This window comes from Pseudonaja textilis, chromosome 1, assembly GCF_049901715.1.
Source record: "Pseudonaja textilis isolate UNSWEBS1 chromosome 1, rPseTex1.2, whole genome shotgun sequence".
Taxonomy (NCBI): domain Eukaryota; kingdom Metazoa; phylum Chordata; class Lepidosauria; order Squamata; family Elapidae; genus Pseudonaja; species Pseudonaja textilis.
The window spans coordinates 154,621,559-154,636,511 of record NC_141990.1 but is presented as its reverse complement, the minus strand read 5'-3'; the positions used below and the strand labels follow the sequence as shown (position 1 = coordinate 154,636,511).

The following is a 14,953-nucleotide window of genomic DNA, read 5'->3' as shown; positions in this document are numbered from 1 at the left end:
CCCCGAGCCAAAAACTTTGCCCACCCCTGGTGTATATTACAGGCCACCCAATCAAGCAGAAAATATAGATGTCCTTTTTGCCAGCCAACTAACAAACATATGCAGGAAACATACAACAATAGTAATGGGAGACTTCAATTATCCTGATATCAATTGGAAAACTAATTCTGCACCAAATGAGAAATCAAATAACCAACATAGCTGACAACTTTGTTGTCCAAAAGGTAGAGGAACAGCCTTACTGGACTTAATTCTTACAAACAGAGAAGAAGTGATAGAGGGAGTTGAAACTGCAGGAACCTTGGATGAGAGTGACCATGTCATACTAGAATTCAACATAACACAAACACAAGCAACAGAACATAATGACATCAGAGTCTTGGATTTTAAAAGAGTTGATTTCAATAAACTCAGAGAGAACTTGGGAAAGATTCCATGGATGAAAATCCTAAAGGGGAAAACAACTCAAGAATCTTGGGAAACTCTAAAAAGTATGATCATAGAAGCCCAGACCAGCACAATACACTGAGAAAGAAAAACAAGAAATCCAAGAAGAAACCAGCATGGCTGCACAAAGATCTCTCTGGCAAATTGAAAGAAAAAAAGGACAAGTACAAAAAATGGAAAGAAGGACATACAACTAAGGCAGAATATCAGCAGATAGCCAGATTCTGCAAAGATGAAATCAGGATAGCAAAGGCTCAGAACGAACAAAGACTTGTAACAAAAGTCAAAGATAATAAAACAAATTTCTTCCAACATATAAATAACAAGAAAAAAATCAAGGAAACAGTCGGTCCACTAAAGAGAGAAGATGGCAAGGAAATAACAGGCAACAGAGAGAAAGCAGAACTGATTAACTCATTCTTTGAATCCGTCTTCATGCAAAAAGAAACTATAGCTCAACCCACCAAAAACATAATTGTAAAGGACAGACCAGAAATAAAAGTTAAAATTAGCAAAAAATAATAAGAGAACATCTGTCTGATCTTGATGAACACAAATCACCGGGACCTGATGGATTACATCCCAGAGTTTTAAAGGAGCTACCAGAGGTCATCTCAGAACCACTGCATCATATCTTTCAAAAATCCTGGAGCACCGAGGAACTACCAGAGGACTGGAAAAGAGCTGATGTGGTTCCCATTCAAAAAAGGAGAAAAAAAACAGACCCAGGAAATTATAGACCAGGGGTAGGCAAACTACGGCCCATGGGCCACATCTGGCCCATTGGTCTGTCCAATCTGGCCCACCCCTGAAAAAAAATCACTGGGTGTGACGTATTGCCCTGCGCCGTGTGGCCCCCAAAGCTGCAAAACAGTGCGGACCGCTCTCAGGGTAGGAAAGAAAAGAAGAACTGTGCAAAGGTCTCGGCTGGGAGTTCAAAATCACCTTCGAGTGAGACCACTCCGAAAGTGAGTCCCTGATGATCCCCCCTTTTTTTCCAGGGCTTCCAGGCTTAAACTTTGCAAAGGCAAAGTTTGCAGGCAAGAGCGTCTTCCCGCTGAGGTGCGGGAAGGGTTCCGCCCGGCGGGTGTGCTGCTTGGAGGGGCTGCTTGGAGCCACCTAAAGCTAGGCCACTGCTGGTGGAGCCTTGCCCTGCCTTGGTGCCCCATTTCCCGGCTCAGCGGTCCTGCTCGAGCGGCACTTTAAAAGCCCTCTTCCTCGCATATGTGCCCGATGAGCCGCTCACCATGACGGCGGCTCCCGGCACCCGAGCAACTTCCCAGAACTTCCCGGGCGCTTGCGCCTGGCCCCAAGCCATGCAACAGAGGGGAAACCTGGAGCACCATCGGGTCGCCTCCTCCAAGCAGCCCACCCAACCTCCAGGCAGAACCCTTCCCGCTCCTCGGCGGGAAGATGCTCCCGCTTGCAAACTTTGCCTGTGCAAAGTTTAAGCCTGGAAGCCCTGGAAACCTGAGTAACTTCCCAGCAACTTGCGGCTTCCTTTTTCCTCATGGGCACTCACGCCTGGCCCTGAGCCGCGTGGCAGAGGGGAAGCCCGGTGGGCGGGCTGCTTGGAGGAGGCGACATGGCGGCACTCCTGGTTTCCCCTCCCCCACATGGCTCGGCGCCAGGCGTGAGCACCTGCGAGTTGAAAGGAAGCCAAAAGTTGCCGGGAAGTTGCTCGGGTTTCCGGGGCTTCCAGGCTTAAACTTTGCACAGGCAAAGTTTGCAGGCGGGAGCATCTTCCCGCTGAGAAGCGGGACGGGTTCTGCCCAGTGGGCGGGCGGGCTGCTTGGAGTAGGCGACCTGGCAGCGCTCCGGGCTTCCCCTCTGCCCCACAGCTCAGGGCCAGGCGTGAGCGCCTGAGAGGAAAAAGCAAGCCGCAAGTTGCTGGGAAGTTGCTCGGATGCTGGGAGCTGCCGTCGTGGTGAGCGGCTCATCGGGCGCGTATGCGAGGAGGAGGGCTTTTAAAGTGCCACCCAAGCAGGACCGCCTAGCCGGGAAACGGGGCACCAAGGCAGGGCAAGGCTCCACCAGCAGTGGCCTAGCTTTAGGTGGGCTTGGATGCCCCTGAGCACAGTTTGCTGTTTGTTGTCTCCTGGGACTCGCGTTTGGAAAGCATGGAAAGTAGTAGCAGGAGCAGCCGTGGTGTTATTTTTTCGTATACATTATATATATATATATATATGTATGTATGTATGTATGTATGTAGTGTATATATATATATATATATATATATATATATATATATATATATATATAATATATATATATATATATATATATATATATATATATATATATATATATGTATGTATGTATGTATGTATGTATATATATATGTATGTATGTATGTATGTATGTATGTATGTATGTATGTTTATATATATATATATATATATATATATATATATATATATATATATATATATATATATATATATATATATATATATATGGATCTTTGGTTGTTCGGGTTTTCTCCCGCGTAAGATTCAAGTATCTAGGCAACGTTTCGATGAAGTCTCATTCATCATCTTCAGGCTTCTGTCTTCGGCTCTTGCTTCTCAGACTGATGTGAGATTGCAGCTGCTTCTTCCTTTTAACTGCTAGTGGGGTGGGACTTGATTGGGTGGGGGCTTGGCTGTGTTCTGATTGGGTGGGGGTGTGTTCTCATTGGTAGGGGTTTGGCTGTGTTCTGATTGGTTGGGGGTTGGCCGTGTTCTGATTGGTTGGAGGCGTGTTCTGTTCAGGTGGGGGCTTGGTTGTGCTCAGGTTAGTCTTAGTTGCTGGGGGATTTGAGTTGGTGAGCTGTGATCTTGCTGTTTGGCTTCGAGTTGGTGGTCGTGCTGCATCTTCATAGTGGGTGTCGGTTTGCTTCGTGTATGGCTCGGAGGGGTTTGAAGTGGGTAGTGATGCAGCTGCAGTGCGGCTTCTGGTCCGTGGTTGTGTCTCATCTTCTGAGTGGGTGTGAGTCTGTTTTCTACATGGAAGTGTGGTGGTGGCATCTTGTGTGGCTCTCATGAGTGTGGGTCTGGTGTCATTCTTCATGTTAGGTACTCGTCTGTTCATGAGGGTGGGTTTCCAAATGGCTGGAAGGCGGGAGGTGTCATCTCGTTTGTTCATGCTGTGTGGGCGCTTTTCTATCTCTATGGCTTCTCTGATTATTCTGCTGTTGGAGTGTTCGGTTTTGGCGATGGTTCTGGTATTTTTGAAGTCAATCTCATGTTCTGTGGTTTTGAGGTGTTGGACCAGGGAAGAGGTCGTTTCTTCTTTTTTGATTGAGTTCTTATGTTCTTCAATACGTGCACTTATTCTTCTGTTTGTTTGTCCAATGTATGTGGCGGGGCAGGCAGTGCAGGGGATTTTATATACTCCTTGGTTTTCTAATTCGATTTTGTCTTTGGGGTTTCTTAGGATGGTGGATATTTTTCTGTTTGTGCAGAATGCTGTTTTAATGTTGTGTTTTTGGAGGATCTTGCTGATTTTGTCTGTAGTGCCTTTTATATATGGGAGGAGGGCTTTGCCGTTTTCTTGTTCTCTGTCTTGGATTTTGGTTGGGGTTTCTTTTTGGATTAGGTGGGTAATCTTCTTTCTTTGGAATCCATTGGCTGTTAGTACATTGGTGAGAGTGTGTAGTTCAGCTTTTTGGTGTTGTTCATCGGCTAAGCATTTTGTTCTGGAGATGAGTGTCTCGGCTACGGAATTGATCTGTGCTGGGTGGTGGTGTGAGAGTGCATGTAGATAGCGGTTTGTATGTGTTTTCTTCTGGTAGATGGTGTGTCCTAGGGAGCCATTGGATCTTTTGTATACCAAGACATCTAGGAAGGGAAGTTGATTGTTGGCTTCTGTTTCCATGGTGAATTGTATTTTGGGGTGTAGGCTGTTGAGGTGTGTGAGGAAGTTGTTCAGTTTTTCTTTCCCATGTAGCCAGATTATGAAGGTGTCATCTACATATCTGAGCCAGAGTTTGGGTTTGTGGTCGTATTTTTCTAGAGCTTGTGTTTCAAAGTGTTCCATGTAGAGGTTTGCGATGACAGGTGAGAGGGGTGATCCCATGGGTGCTCCTTCTATTTGTTTGTATTTTTGTCCATTGTAGGTGAAGTATGTATTGGATAGGCAGTGGTTGGTCAGATCTAGGATGTGCTTGGGGGGGTTGTATTTGTTTTGGATGTCTGTCAAGGCTTCTTTTATTGGCACTTGGGTGAAGAGGGATATGACATCGAAGCTTACTAGTAGGTCGCTGGGTTGTAAGTTTTGTTTCTTTATGATCTGGATGAACTGGAATGAGTTTCTTATGTGTGAGTTGATGGATTCTGCATAGGGTTGTAGTTGTTTGGCGAGAAATTTGGCCAGGTTTTGTAGAGGTGAGCCTATGGAGCTGACTATGGGTCTGAGTGGGGTTCCTTCTTTGTGTATCTTGGGGAGACCATAAAGCTTAGGGCATCTGGATGATTTCTCTCCGGGTATAATTCTTTGCTGGATTTCTTCACTGATGGGGGAGGCTTTTATTTTGGATTTGGTAGTTTTTATACTTTTATATATATATTATAAAGGGCCCAATCAATGTTTGTCCTGACGCCTCCCTTCAGATTGACGTTTCCTGGTTCTTTTAGTTCTGGCGTCAATCCACGATCTGTCAGTTTCCTCGCTGGAAACTTCTGTCTCATTTTGTTGATCATTTGCTGGCCTGAACGAAGTCAAAGGTTCTGGGGAGGATTGTCTCTGCGACAATCTCTCATCCTCCTGGCTCAGGTCTGTGTCCTCTGATAATTCAGACTCCACATGCACAGCAGGCTCCAACCTTCCATCGTCAGAGTAATCAGAGTCAGAACTCCCAGCAGGATCGATCCTTCCAGTCACAACACTATCCCTCACCACAGGGCCCTTCCCCCGAGTCTGACGATCAGGATGTGGTTTTGAAGGGAATTGTGCATGATATATTCGAATAAGGTCTGGGGCATGTACCTTGGACACATCCTGCCAAGAACGAATCTCCGTTTCATTTTCTAATCTCCCCACAAAGTACTGGAATCGTCCCTTCAGCCATCATGAATCATAAATTCCAACCACTGTAGTATCTGTAACAGGTTCAGTGCTGGGCCTAGATGGAGAGCCTGTATCTTCTGAAGAACGGAGGGTACACGATGGGGTGTCAGGTACTAACAGGGAGCGATGAAAAACAGGGTGAATGCGCATGGAGCACGGTAGGGTGAGCCGATAAACCACAGGATTAATAACCGCCTCGATAGGGAAGGGACCAATAAGGCGATGATCCAACTTCCTAATTGGACGATCGACTCGAAGATGTTTCGTTGACAACCACACCTTGTCACCCACAGCCAACGGAGGTGTCACTCAACGCGAATGATCTGCGAAACGTTTATAATCTGCTTTCGCTCATTCCAATTGTCTGGAAATTAACTGATGTACAGCATATAACTCCGACAAAAAGTCTCATGCTTCTGGAACTGGAGAATCTGCGATCGACAGGGGGAAAAACCTCGGATGATAACCCACATTGGTGTAAAAAGGCGTCATGTGGGTGGAGGTGTGTTGAGAATTATTAAAGGCAAACTCTGCCAATGGAAGATAAGTCACCCAGTCATTTTGTCGTTGATTTACAAAACATCTGAGGTATTAGGTGAGGATGCCAATTACTTTCTCAGTCCCGCCATCGGTTTCCGGATGGTGCGCCGAGGCTAAGCATACCTGTACTCGTAGAGCGTTCATTAGACTTTTCCAGAATTGAGCGGTGAACTGAACACCGCGATCTGAAACAATTCTGTCCGGTAAGCCATGTAAACGGAATACGTGTTGTATAAAAAGCCGGGCAGTAACACGAGCCGAGGGTAATCTTCTACATGGGATGAAATGGGTCATTTTAGTGAGCATATCAACCACCACGAGTACCATCGTATAATCCGACGACGAGGGCAAGTGTGTTAAAAAGTCCATGGAGATTGCTCCCCATGGTCTGCCCAGAGTCGGCAGTGGTTGAAGGAGTCCAGGAGGTGCACCCGATGCTGCTTTCGCTTGTCGACATTGTACACAAGAAGCAACATAGGCAAACACATCATGTTGAACTCGAGGCCACCAAAAAGTGCAGAGTTTTGTAGAAACCAAAATGACCAGCAGCGGGATTGTCATGACATTGCATCATGATGAGGGCTCTAAGCGTCCTGGTGGGTACATACAATAAGCCCCGATGTCTTAACAAGTCCTCCTCCAAAGTCCATGGGGAATCAACTTCCCCCCTTTTCTGCTGCGTCCATGCGTCTAATCACTGCGCCTCCCGTATTCGAGCCCGCAAATCTACTGGATCTTGAAGCACAGCCAAGGATTCCGGTGGTAACACCGTTCGTGGAGGAAGAGGATCCTCAGGACTGAGATATTCAGGTTTCCTAGACAACACATCTGTTCTCCAATTCTGTCTGCTTGGAACACAAGTAACAGAAAAATTGAACCTTGCAAAAAACAACGACCACCAGATCTGGCGTTGGTTCAACTTCCTGGCGGTAGATGAATGTTCCAAGTTTCAGTGATCCATCCGAACCGCCACCTTATGCTGAGCTCCCTCTAAGTGATGTCGCCAGGTCTCAAATGCAGCTTTAATGGCCAACAACTCCTTTTCCCAAATAGTATAATTACGCTCAGAAGCTGTGAGCTTCCTAGAATAGTATGCGCAAGGAAAAAGAGGTGCGCCATCCATTGGAGCTTGCAACAATACCGCCCCGATAGCCACATTAGAGGAATCTGTCTTGACCACAAATGGACGATTCGGATCAGGATGCCTCAATATCGGCTGGGCCACAAACGCTTTATCTAAAGTTTCAAAAGCCTGTTGTTGTGGAGGCCCCCACCGGAACGGGACATTCCGTCGAAGAAGCTGAGTGATAGGATCCATTAACTTAGCAAAACCTGGAATGAAGGTCCTATAGTAATTGGCGAACCCCAGAAGACCTTGCACGTCCTTTACTCGACAAGGGGCTTCCCAACTACACAAGGCCTCAACTTTTTTAGGGTCCATAGAGATGTCCTCGGGAGAGCTGATATGCCCTAAAAACTCTATTGAAGACTGAAAAAAGAAACACTTCTCCAGTTTTGCATAGAGCTTATGCTCCCAAAGACGCTGCAGCACTTGACGGACCTGATGAAGGTGGTGATCCCTGGACCGGGAGTAGATCAAAATGTCATTCAGATACACCATGACAAACCTATCCAGCATATCCCGAAAAATGTCGTTCATCAAATGCTGGAATACCGCAGGAGCGTTGGTCAGACCAAATGGCATGACGGTGTACTCGAAATGACCATAGCAAGTGCCAAGTGCCGTCTTCCACTTGTCCCCCTTGCGCATCCGAACCAGGTTGTAGGCCCCACGCAGATCGAGTTTAGTGAAGATAGTAGCCTCCCGCAACTGTTCCATTAATTTCGGAATGAGTGGCAAAGGATAACTATTCCTCACTGTGATAGAGTTTAACCGGCGATAATCACAACATAAGCGTAATTCTCCCGACTTCTTTTTAACATAAAGAACGGGAGCCGAAAGAGGAGACAACGATGGTTGAATAAACCCCCGAGACAAGTTTTTATCTAGAAACTATAGAAGCGCAGCCAACTCGGGCTCCGACATGGAGTATAATCGACCCTTGGGCAGTGGAGCATTTGGTATCAAGTCCACGGGACAATCATAAGCACGATGCGGTGGTAATTGATCCACCTCCTTCTCGCTGAAAATGTCGGAGAAGTCCGACAACTCCGAAGGTAGAGAAACAGCAGGAGTGGCGATATCTTGACCGGCGCAGATATGTCTCAGATGGTCTACACATTGAAGACTTGGAAAAGAAATGGCATTCTGCGCCCAAGCCACCAACGGATCGTGCAAACGCAGCCAGGACACGCTGAGAACCAAAGGGAGATGAAGGTTCGAAGTGATATAAAAACACATCGCCTCCTCGTGATCCCCAATGATCATATGCACTGGCTGGGTGGTGAAACGAATGGGCCCAGACTTGAGCTCACGCCCAACCACAGTTTCCACCTTAATGGGTGGATCCACAGCAACCAATGGGATCTCATAGTGCGTAGCAAAAGCTCAGTCCATAAAACTGGTTGTAGTCCCTGAGTCCACCAACGCAACAGCAGGAATTCCCTCCTTCTGGGACTATAAAAAGATTCGAGTGTCCAGAAGTAAATGCCGAGGAGGGCCAGGATTTGCTTCAGCAATTTGAGGTGGGGATGTGAAACGTGCCCGACCTAGGGTTTCCTTAAGGTCAGGTCTACCCTGTTTTCCCGACGAGCCAGGAGTGGTTTCAGGTACGGGTCTGCGGGTCCCTCTCCGTTTGCAGGAATTAACAAAATGTCCCAGACCCCTGCAATAAAGGCACAAGCCTTCCTGAAACCTTCTCGAACGTTCTCGCGCCGTTAAGCAAAGGCGGAGTGCTCCCAACTCCATCCGCTCCTCCGTCTTAACTGTAGTTTGTGAACGAAAAAGAGAAGGTGGTTCCACAATGGGCCGTCTGCTTCCGCGCTGTTGTAAACGGGCTTCAATACATAAGCACTATATCACTAATGCATCCAGGGTTGAAGCCCGCTCTGCATGTACTAATTCATCCTTAATGGTATCAACCAAGCCCTCCTGAAATGCATCCATGTGGGGTGGTTCGTTCCAGTTAGAGTCCATACAGAGTAAACGAAATTCTGCAATGTATTTCTGCAGGGAACGTTTCCCCTGATTAATGTCCCATAACCGTCTAGCCACAGTTTGACTTTTAATTGGGTTTTCAAACATAACCCTCATTTGTTGCAGAAAACCCTGAAAATTATCCAGTAAAGGGCTATCTTGAGTTAACAAGGGAGTAGCCCATTTGGCATCCTGCCCAGACAAAAGACTAATAATAAATCCTACCTTAGCCCGGTCATTTGGAAAGTCTTCAGGCCTCAAGGACATAAATAATTGACACTGCCCCAGAAATGCCAGAAACATGTCCATTTGTCCTGAAAATTTCTCTGCCATGGCTTTTCCTCAAGGGAGGGGCTGAAGGAGCAGCAGTAATTTGCAAGCTTGAAATATGATTCACCAACTGAGTTACCTGGTTTTGGAGGGTCTGGTTACTTTGTAACAGCTGGTTTATTTGTTGCTGTTGCTGCTCCACCAAATGCTGCAGTTGAGTTGTATCCATCTCGGTTTGAAGATGGTTTGTTTGGGCTTGGAAGCAAAAATGTTATGTCTCACCTATATTCATAGATGAGAAGACAAGGTTTCAGAATTCAAAATATTAAAGCAGAAACAAAACCGAATTCAAAAGGGTTAAATTAGCACAGTTGTCCAGTCCTTGGCAGACTTCCCGGAACCTGTCGGGCTAATCAGAATTGTCCATAACTCACAAGGCCACTTCAAATGTATTCTTCCAACTCATCAAACACTTTGCTTCCAAGCAAAGCTCGAGAGTCAGCACACCTCTTTAAATCACCTGGATAGGCGTGTCAGTCTCTCCAATCAATGTTTGTCCTGACGCCTCCCTTCAGATTGACATTTCCTGGTTCTTCTAGTTCTGGCGTCAATCCACGATCTGTCAGTTTCCTCGCTGGAAACTTCTGTCTCATTTTGTTGATCATTTGCTGGCCTGAACGAAGTCAAAGGTTCTGGGGAGGATTGCGACAATCTCTCATCCTCCTGTCTCAGGTCTCTGTCCTCTGATAATTCAGACTCCACATTTCACAGCAGGCTCCAACCTTCCATCGTCAGAGTCATCAGAGTCAAAACTCCCAGCAGGATCAATCCTTCCAGTCACTATATATTTTTATATATATATATATATATATATATATATATATATATATATATATATATATATTTATTTATTTATTTCTGAGGTTCTCATGGTATTTATATGTGGATCTTTGGTTGTTCGGGTTTTCTCCCGCGTAAGATTCGAAGTATCTAGGCAACGTTTCGATGAAGTCTCATTCATCATCTTCAGGCTTCTGTCTCTGGCTCTGTGCTTCTCAGAGTAATGGAGATTGCAGCTGCTTCCTCCTTTTAACTGCCAGTGGGGGTGGGACTTGATTGGGTGGGGGCTTGGCTGTGTTCTGATTGGGTGGGGGTGTGTTCTCATTGGTAGGGGGTTTCATCTATATATAGATCTTTGGTTGTTCGGGTTTTCTCCCGCGTAAGATTCGAAGTATCTAGGCAACGTTTCGATGAAGTCTCATTCATCATCTTCATCTGCACAAACAGAAAAATATCCACCATCCTAAGAAACCCCAAAGACAAAATCGAATTAGAAAACCAAGGAGTATACGAAATCCCCTGCACTGCCTGCCCTACCACATACATTGGACAAACTAACAGAAGAATAAGTGCACGCATTGAAAACATAAGAACTCAATCAAAAAAGAAGAAACGACCTCTTCCCTGGTCCAACACCTCAAAGCCACAGGACATGAAATTGACTTTAAAAATACCAGAACTATCGCCAAAACCGAACACTTTAACAGCAGAATAATCAGAGAAGCCATAGAAATAGAAAAACACCCACACAGCATGAACAAACGAGATGACACCTCCCACCTTCCAGCCATTTGGAAACCCGCCCTCATGAACAGAAGAGTACCTAACATGAAGAAGGACACCAGACCCATGCCCATGAGAGCCACACAAGATGCCACCACCACACTTCCATGTAGAAAACAGACTCACACCCACTCAGAAGATGAGACACGACCATGGACCAGAAGCTGCACTGCAGCTGCATCACTACCCACTTCAAACCCCTCCGAGCCATACATGAAGCAAACCGACACCCACTATGAAGATGCAGCACGACCACGAACTCGAAGCCAAACAGCTAGATCACAGCTCACCAGCTCAAATCCCCCAGCAACTAAGACTAACCTGAGCACAACCAAGCCCCCACCTGAACAGAACACGCCTCCAACCAATCAGAACACGGCTAACCCCCCAACCAATCAGAACACAGCCAAACCCCCTACCAATGAGAACACACCCCACCCAATCAGAACACAGCCAAGCCCCCACCCAATCAAGTCCCACCCCCACTGGCAGTTAAAAGGAGGAAGCAGCTGCAATCTCCATTACTCTGAGAAGCACAGAGCCGGAGACAGAAGCCTGAAGATGATGAATGAGACTTCATCGAAACGTTGCCTAGATACTTGAATCTTACGCGGGAGAAAACCCGAACAACCAAAGATCCATATATATATATATATATATATATATATATATATATATATATATATATATATATATATATATATATATATATAATATTCTTATATATAATTTGCTGCATTTTATAATGGGCCCTTTATAATGGCCTTTTGTAAAATTGGTTCGGCCCTCGGACAGAAATTAATTGCCCACCCCTGTTATAGACCAATCAGCCTAACCTCAACACCCGGGAAGATATTGTAAAAGATAATAAAAAAATAGATCTGCCAACTTTGAGAAACAAGTAAAGTAATAACTAGCAGTCAACACGGGTTTGTTAAAAACAGATCATACCAAACCAATCTTATTTCATTCTTCAACATAGTGACTAAATTAGTAGACCAGCAAAATATACTGTGGACATAATATATTTATGTTTCAGCAAGACATTCGAGAAAGTAGATCACAACCTACTTCTTAGTAAGCTAGAAAAAAGTGGAATAGATAGCACCACCACTAGATGTACTCGCAACTGGCTGGCAAATCAACGAGTAGTCCTTAATGGGTCTAAGTCTACATGGAGGAAAGTAAACAGTGGGGTGCCACAAGGTTCTGTCTTAGGCCCAGTACTCTTCAATATCTTCATTAACGACTTAGATGAGGGAATAGAAGGGGAACTTACCAAATTTGCAGATGATACTAAGCTGGCAGGAATAGCTAATACCCAAGAAGATAGGCTCAAGATCCAGGTGGATCTTGACAGACTAAATTGAACACTGGGCCATATCTAACAAAATGAAATTCAGTGTAGAGAAAAGTAAAGTCCTACACTTAGGTAAGGAAAACCAAAAGTACACATATAGACTGGGTGAAACCAAGCTCAATAGCAGTAACTGTGAGAGGGAGCTTGGAGTCTTAGTGGACAACCAGCTAAATATGAGCAGCAGCATCCAAAAAAGCTAATGTAATCCTAAATTGTATTAACAGAGGGATACAATCAAGATCAAGGGAAGTACTAATATCACTCTATAAAGCCTTAATAAGACCACACCTATACTGCATCCAGTTTTGTTCACCACATTATAAAAAAGATGTTGAGACTCTAGAAAAAGTACAGAGAAGAGCAACCAGGATAATTAGGGGACTAGAGGCTAAAACATACAATGAATGGTTGCAGGAACTGCGCTTGGCTAATTTACTCTTGGAAGCTTTATCTCTTTTATTTATTATCTCTGTCATCAATGTCTCAGTTTTAGTTCCTTTTGTATCTTTTGGCAATGTCTCTGAATCTTCATGTCCATCTTGGCTGTTTTCCTCCTCCTTTGGCTCCTCCTCTCTAGGATTCCTTTGTTCTGCTATAAATTGCATTACTTTTTTCTGCCAGTATGTCCAATAGTCCCCTTCTTTCTTTTATCATTTCTTTCACAGTTTGCAGTTCCAACTTAAAATTCTTTGCTTGCTTCTTCCATTTTTTAAATAAATTGTGTTATTCTTTATTTTATTAAAGTTAGTTGTAATCCTTGGCAAGAGACTCCATTTATATCTCTTATCCTTATTGGTATTTCTATTTCCTTTGCCCAGTCAACCCTCAACAGTCCCAAGATATTGCCTTCCTTTGTCCTCTTGCTGCAATCTCTCTCTTTTTCTTTTAAGTTTCCAGGGTTCTTGTTATGTTAAAATATTTTATTTCATGTTTTTTTCTCATTCACACATTTAACAGACCAGTAATTTTCCATAAAGTCATCCAGGAAAAAATGACTTGTACCATTAGGTGGCGCTCTATATCACTTCCACTTTTCAAAGTTCTTTCCCCCCTTTTTTTCAATTATATTAACGTTAATTTTCAAGCATTTGTGGTCTCTGTCTGTCCTCGACGGAAGTGCCACTGCAAGCCAGATGTTTTCTTGTGATGTCTAGAGACTGCAAAGGTTTGGATGAGGAACAACAAGCTTTGGGTTTTGGGGTGCTCCAGTTCTGGGACAATGACATCTCTTTGCTGCTGTATGATGTTATATTGCCCTAAACAGATTCTGTGCCCAATCTGGGGTTTTTCCTGGATTCACAGTTCCTGCTTGAGGAGCAGGTGGCAGTTGTGGCTAAGAGGGTCTTCATAAACTTCATATTGTATACCAGTTGTGCCCATTCCTAGATTGAGGGGCCCAGTCACCTCCTGGTTGGACTTTTTAAATGTGCTTTACACGAGACTGCCTTTGAAGAATACCCAGAATCTTCAATTGGTGCAAATTGCAGCAGAATTGGTAGTTATGTGTGTTCATTGTACAGCAAATAATATACTTCTGCTGAGTATTTTCCATGGCTACCAGTTTGTCTCCAGGCCCAAATCAAAGTGCTTATTTTGATTATTGTTATTTGGTGGGCATGGCATGAGAAGGATACTGTAAAATCCCCATTCCCTCCCCACCCCACTAACCTGCTTTCCAGCTCCGTTCTCCTGTGCAGGGCAACCAAAGAAGACCCAGCCAATCAGCTGGGACTCGGGAGGCAGAGAATAAATGGGGGCAGGGCCTGTCAGAGGTGGGATTTGCCAGTTCTCTGAACTACTCAAAATCTCCGCTACCGGTTCTCCAGAACTGGTCAGAACCTGCTGAATGCCACCTCTGGTTGTGTGTGAGGGGCAGAATGGAGCTTTGCACACAAACACAAATATCCACCGCTCACCTGAGCGGAGTTGCATATGCAATTGCCCAACACTCACACAAGTGGAGTTGTGTGCACGCTTGCTCACCCGCCGCTCGCTTGAGTGGAACTCATTTGTGTGGCCAGGTTCCTGAATGACCCAGGTGTTGGGGACTCTTGCCCTACATGGCATGGGGCCAGGTTATTGGAGAAACCATCTCTCCCCAATTACATCTTCCTGTCCCAGTTCCGGTCCCATTTCATTTTAGCTATATTTTATAGTTTTTGATGTTTTTAATAATAATAGTTGCTGTTATTGTGAATTATTGTCTTTTAACTTGGTTGTGTGCCACCCAGAGTTTTGTGTTTTGTGAGAAGGGCAGCTCTATATAAGGGATGGGAAGGGAGCTCCAACTACTCAAAGCAAAGCACATTTTAGAGAATATTGGTGTAACTTCTGAATTCTTAACTGCGGGATTTGGAGGAATCCAAAAGGTAGTAAAACATTACCAGACATATTTTCTGCAAATTTAACATATGATTTTTTTTCAATAACTGACTGTTGCTGTCAATTTTTATTCAGAAATGGAATTCTCGTGCTGCTCAAAATGCAAAACGTTGGGCAAATAGATGTACTTTCGCTCACAGTCCACCATACACAAGAACTGTGGGTAAGTCAATCCCAAACAATAG

General features: G+C 44.7%; 1 protein-coding gene and 1 long non-coding RNA gene across 5 annotated transcripts in view; one reads left to right on the top strand and one right to left on the bottom strand.

The window, feature by feature from the left end:
- The window catches only part of LOC148127878 (uncharacterized), a 58,111-nt gene extending 46,760 nt beyond the window's left edge, over window positions 1–11,351 (bottom strand). Inside the window, exon 1 of one of the 3 annotated variants that reach the window (XR_015744803.1) lies at window positions 11,261–11,351. This is a non-coding gene — a long non-coding RNA (uncharacterized LOC148127878). Of the gene's footprint in view, window positions 1–10,860; window positions 10,938–11,260 lie in introns of those variants that run through there. The other 2 variants (XR_015744859.1, XR_015744744.1) reach the window with 2 other exon arrangements.
- The window catches only part of LOC113444210 (cysteine-rich venom protein pseudechetoxin-like), a 50,616-nt gene that overhangs the window by 8,763 nt on the left and 26,900 nt on the right, over window positions 1–14,953 (top strand). For both annotated transcript variants that reach the window (XM_087939187.1, XM_026712848.2), the window contains exon 4: window positions 14,844–14,931. In XM_087939187.1, coding sequence (XP_087795313.1) covers window positions 14,844–14,931 — 88 coding nt within the window. The remainder of the gene's footprint in view (window positions 1–14,843; window positions 14,932–14,953) is intronic.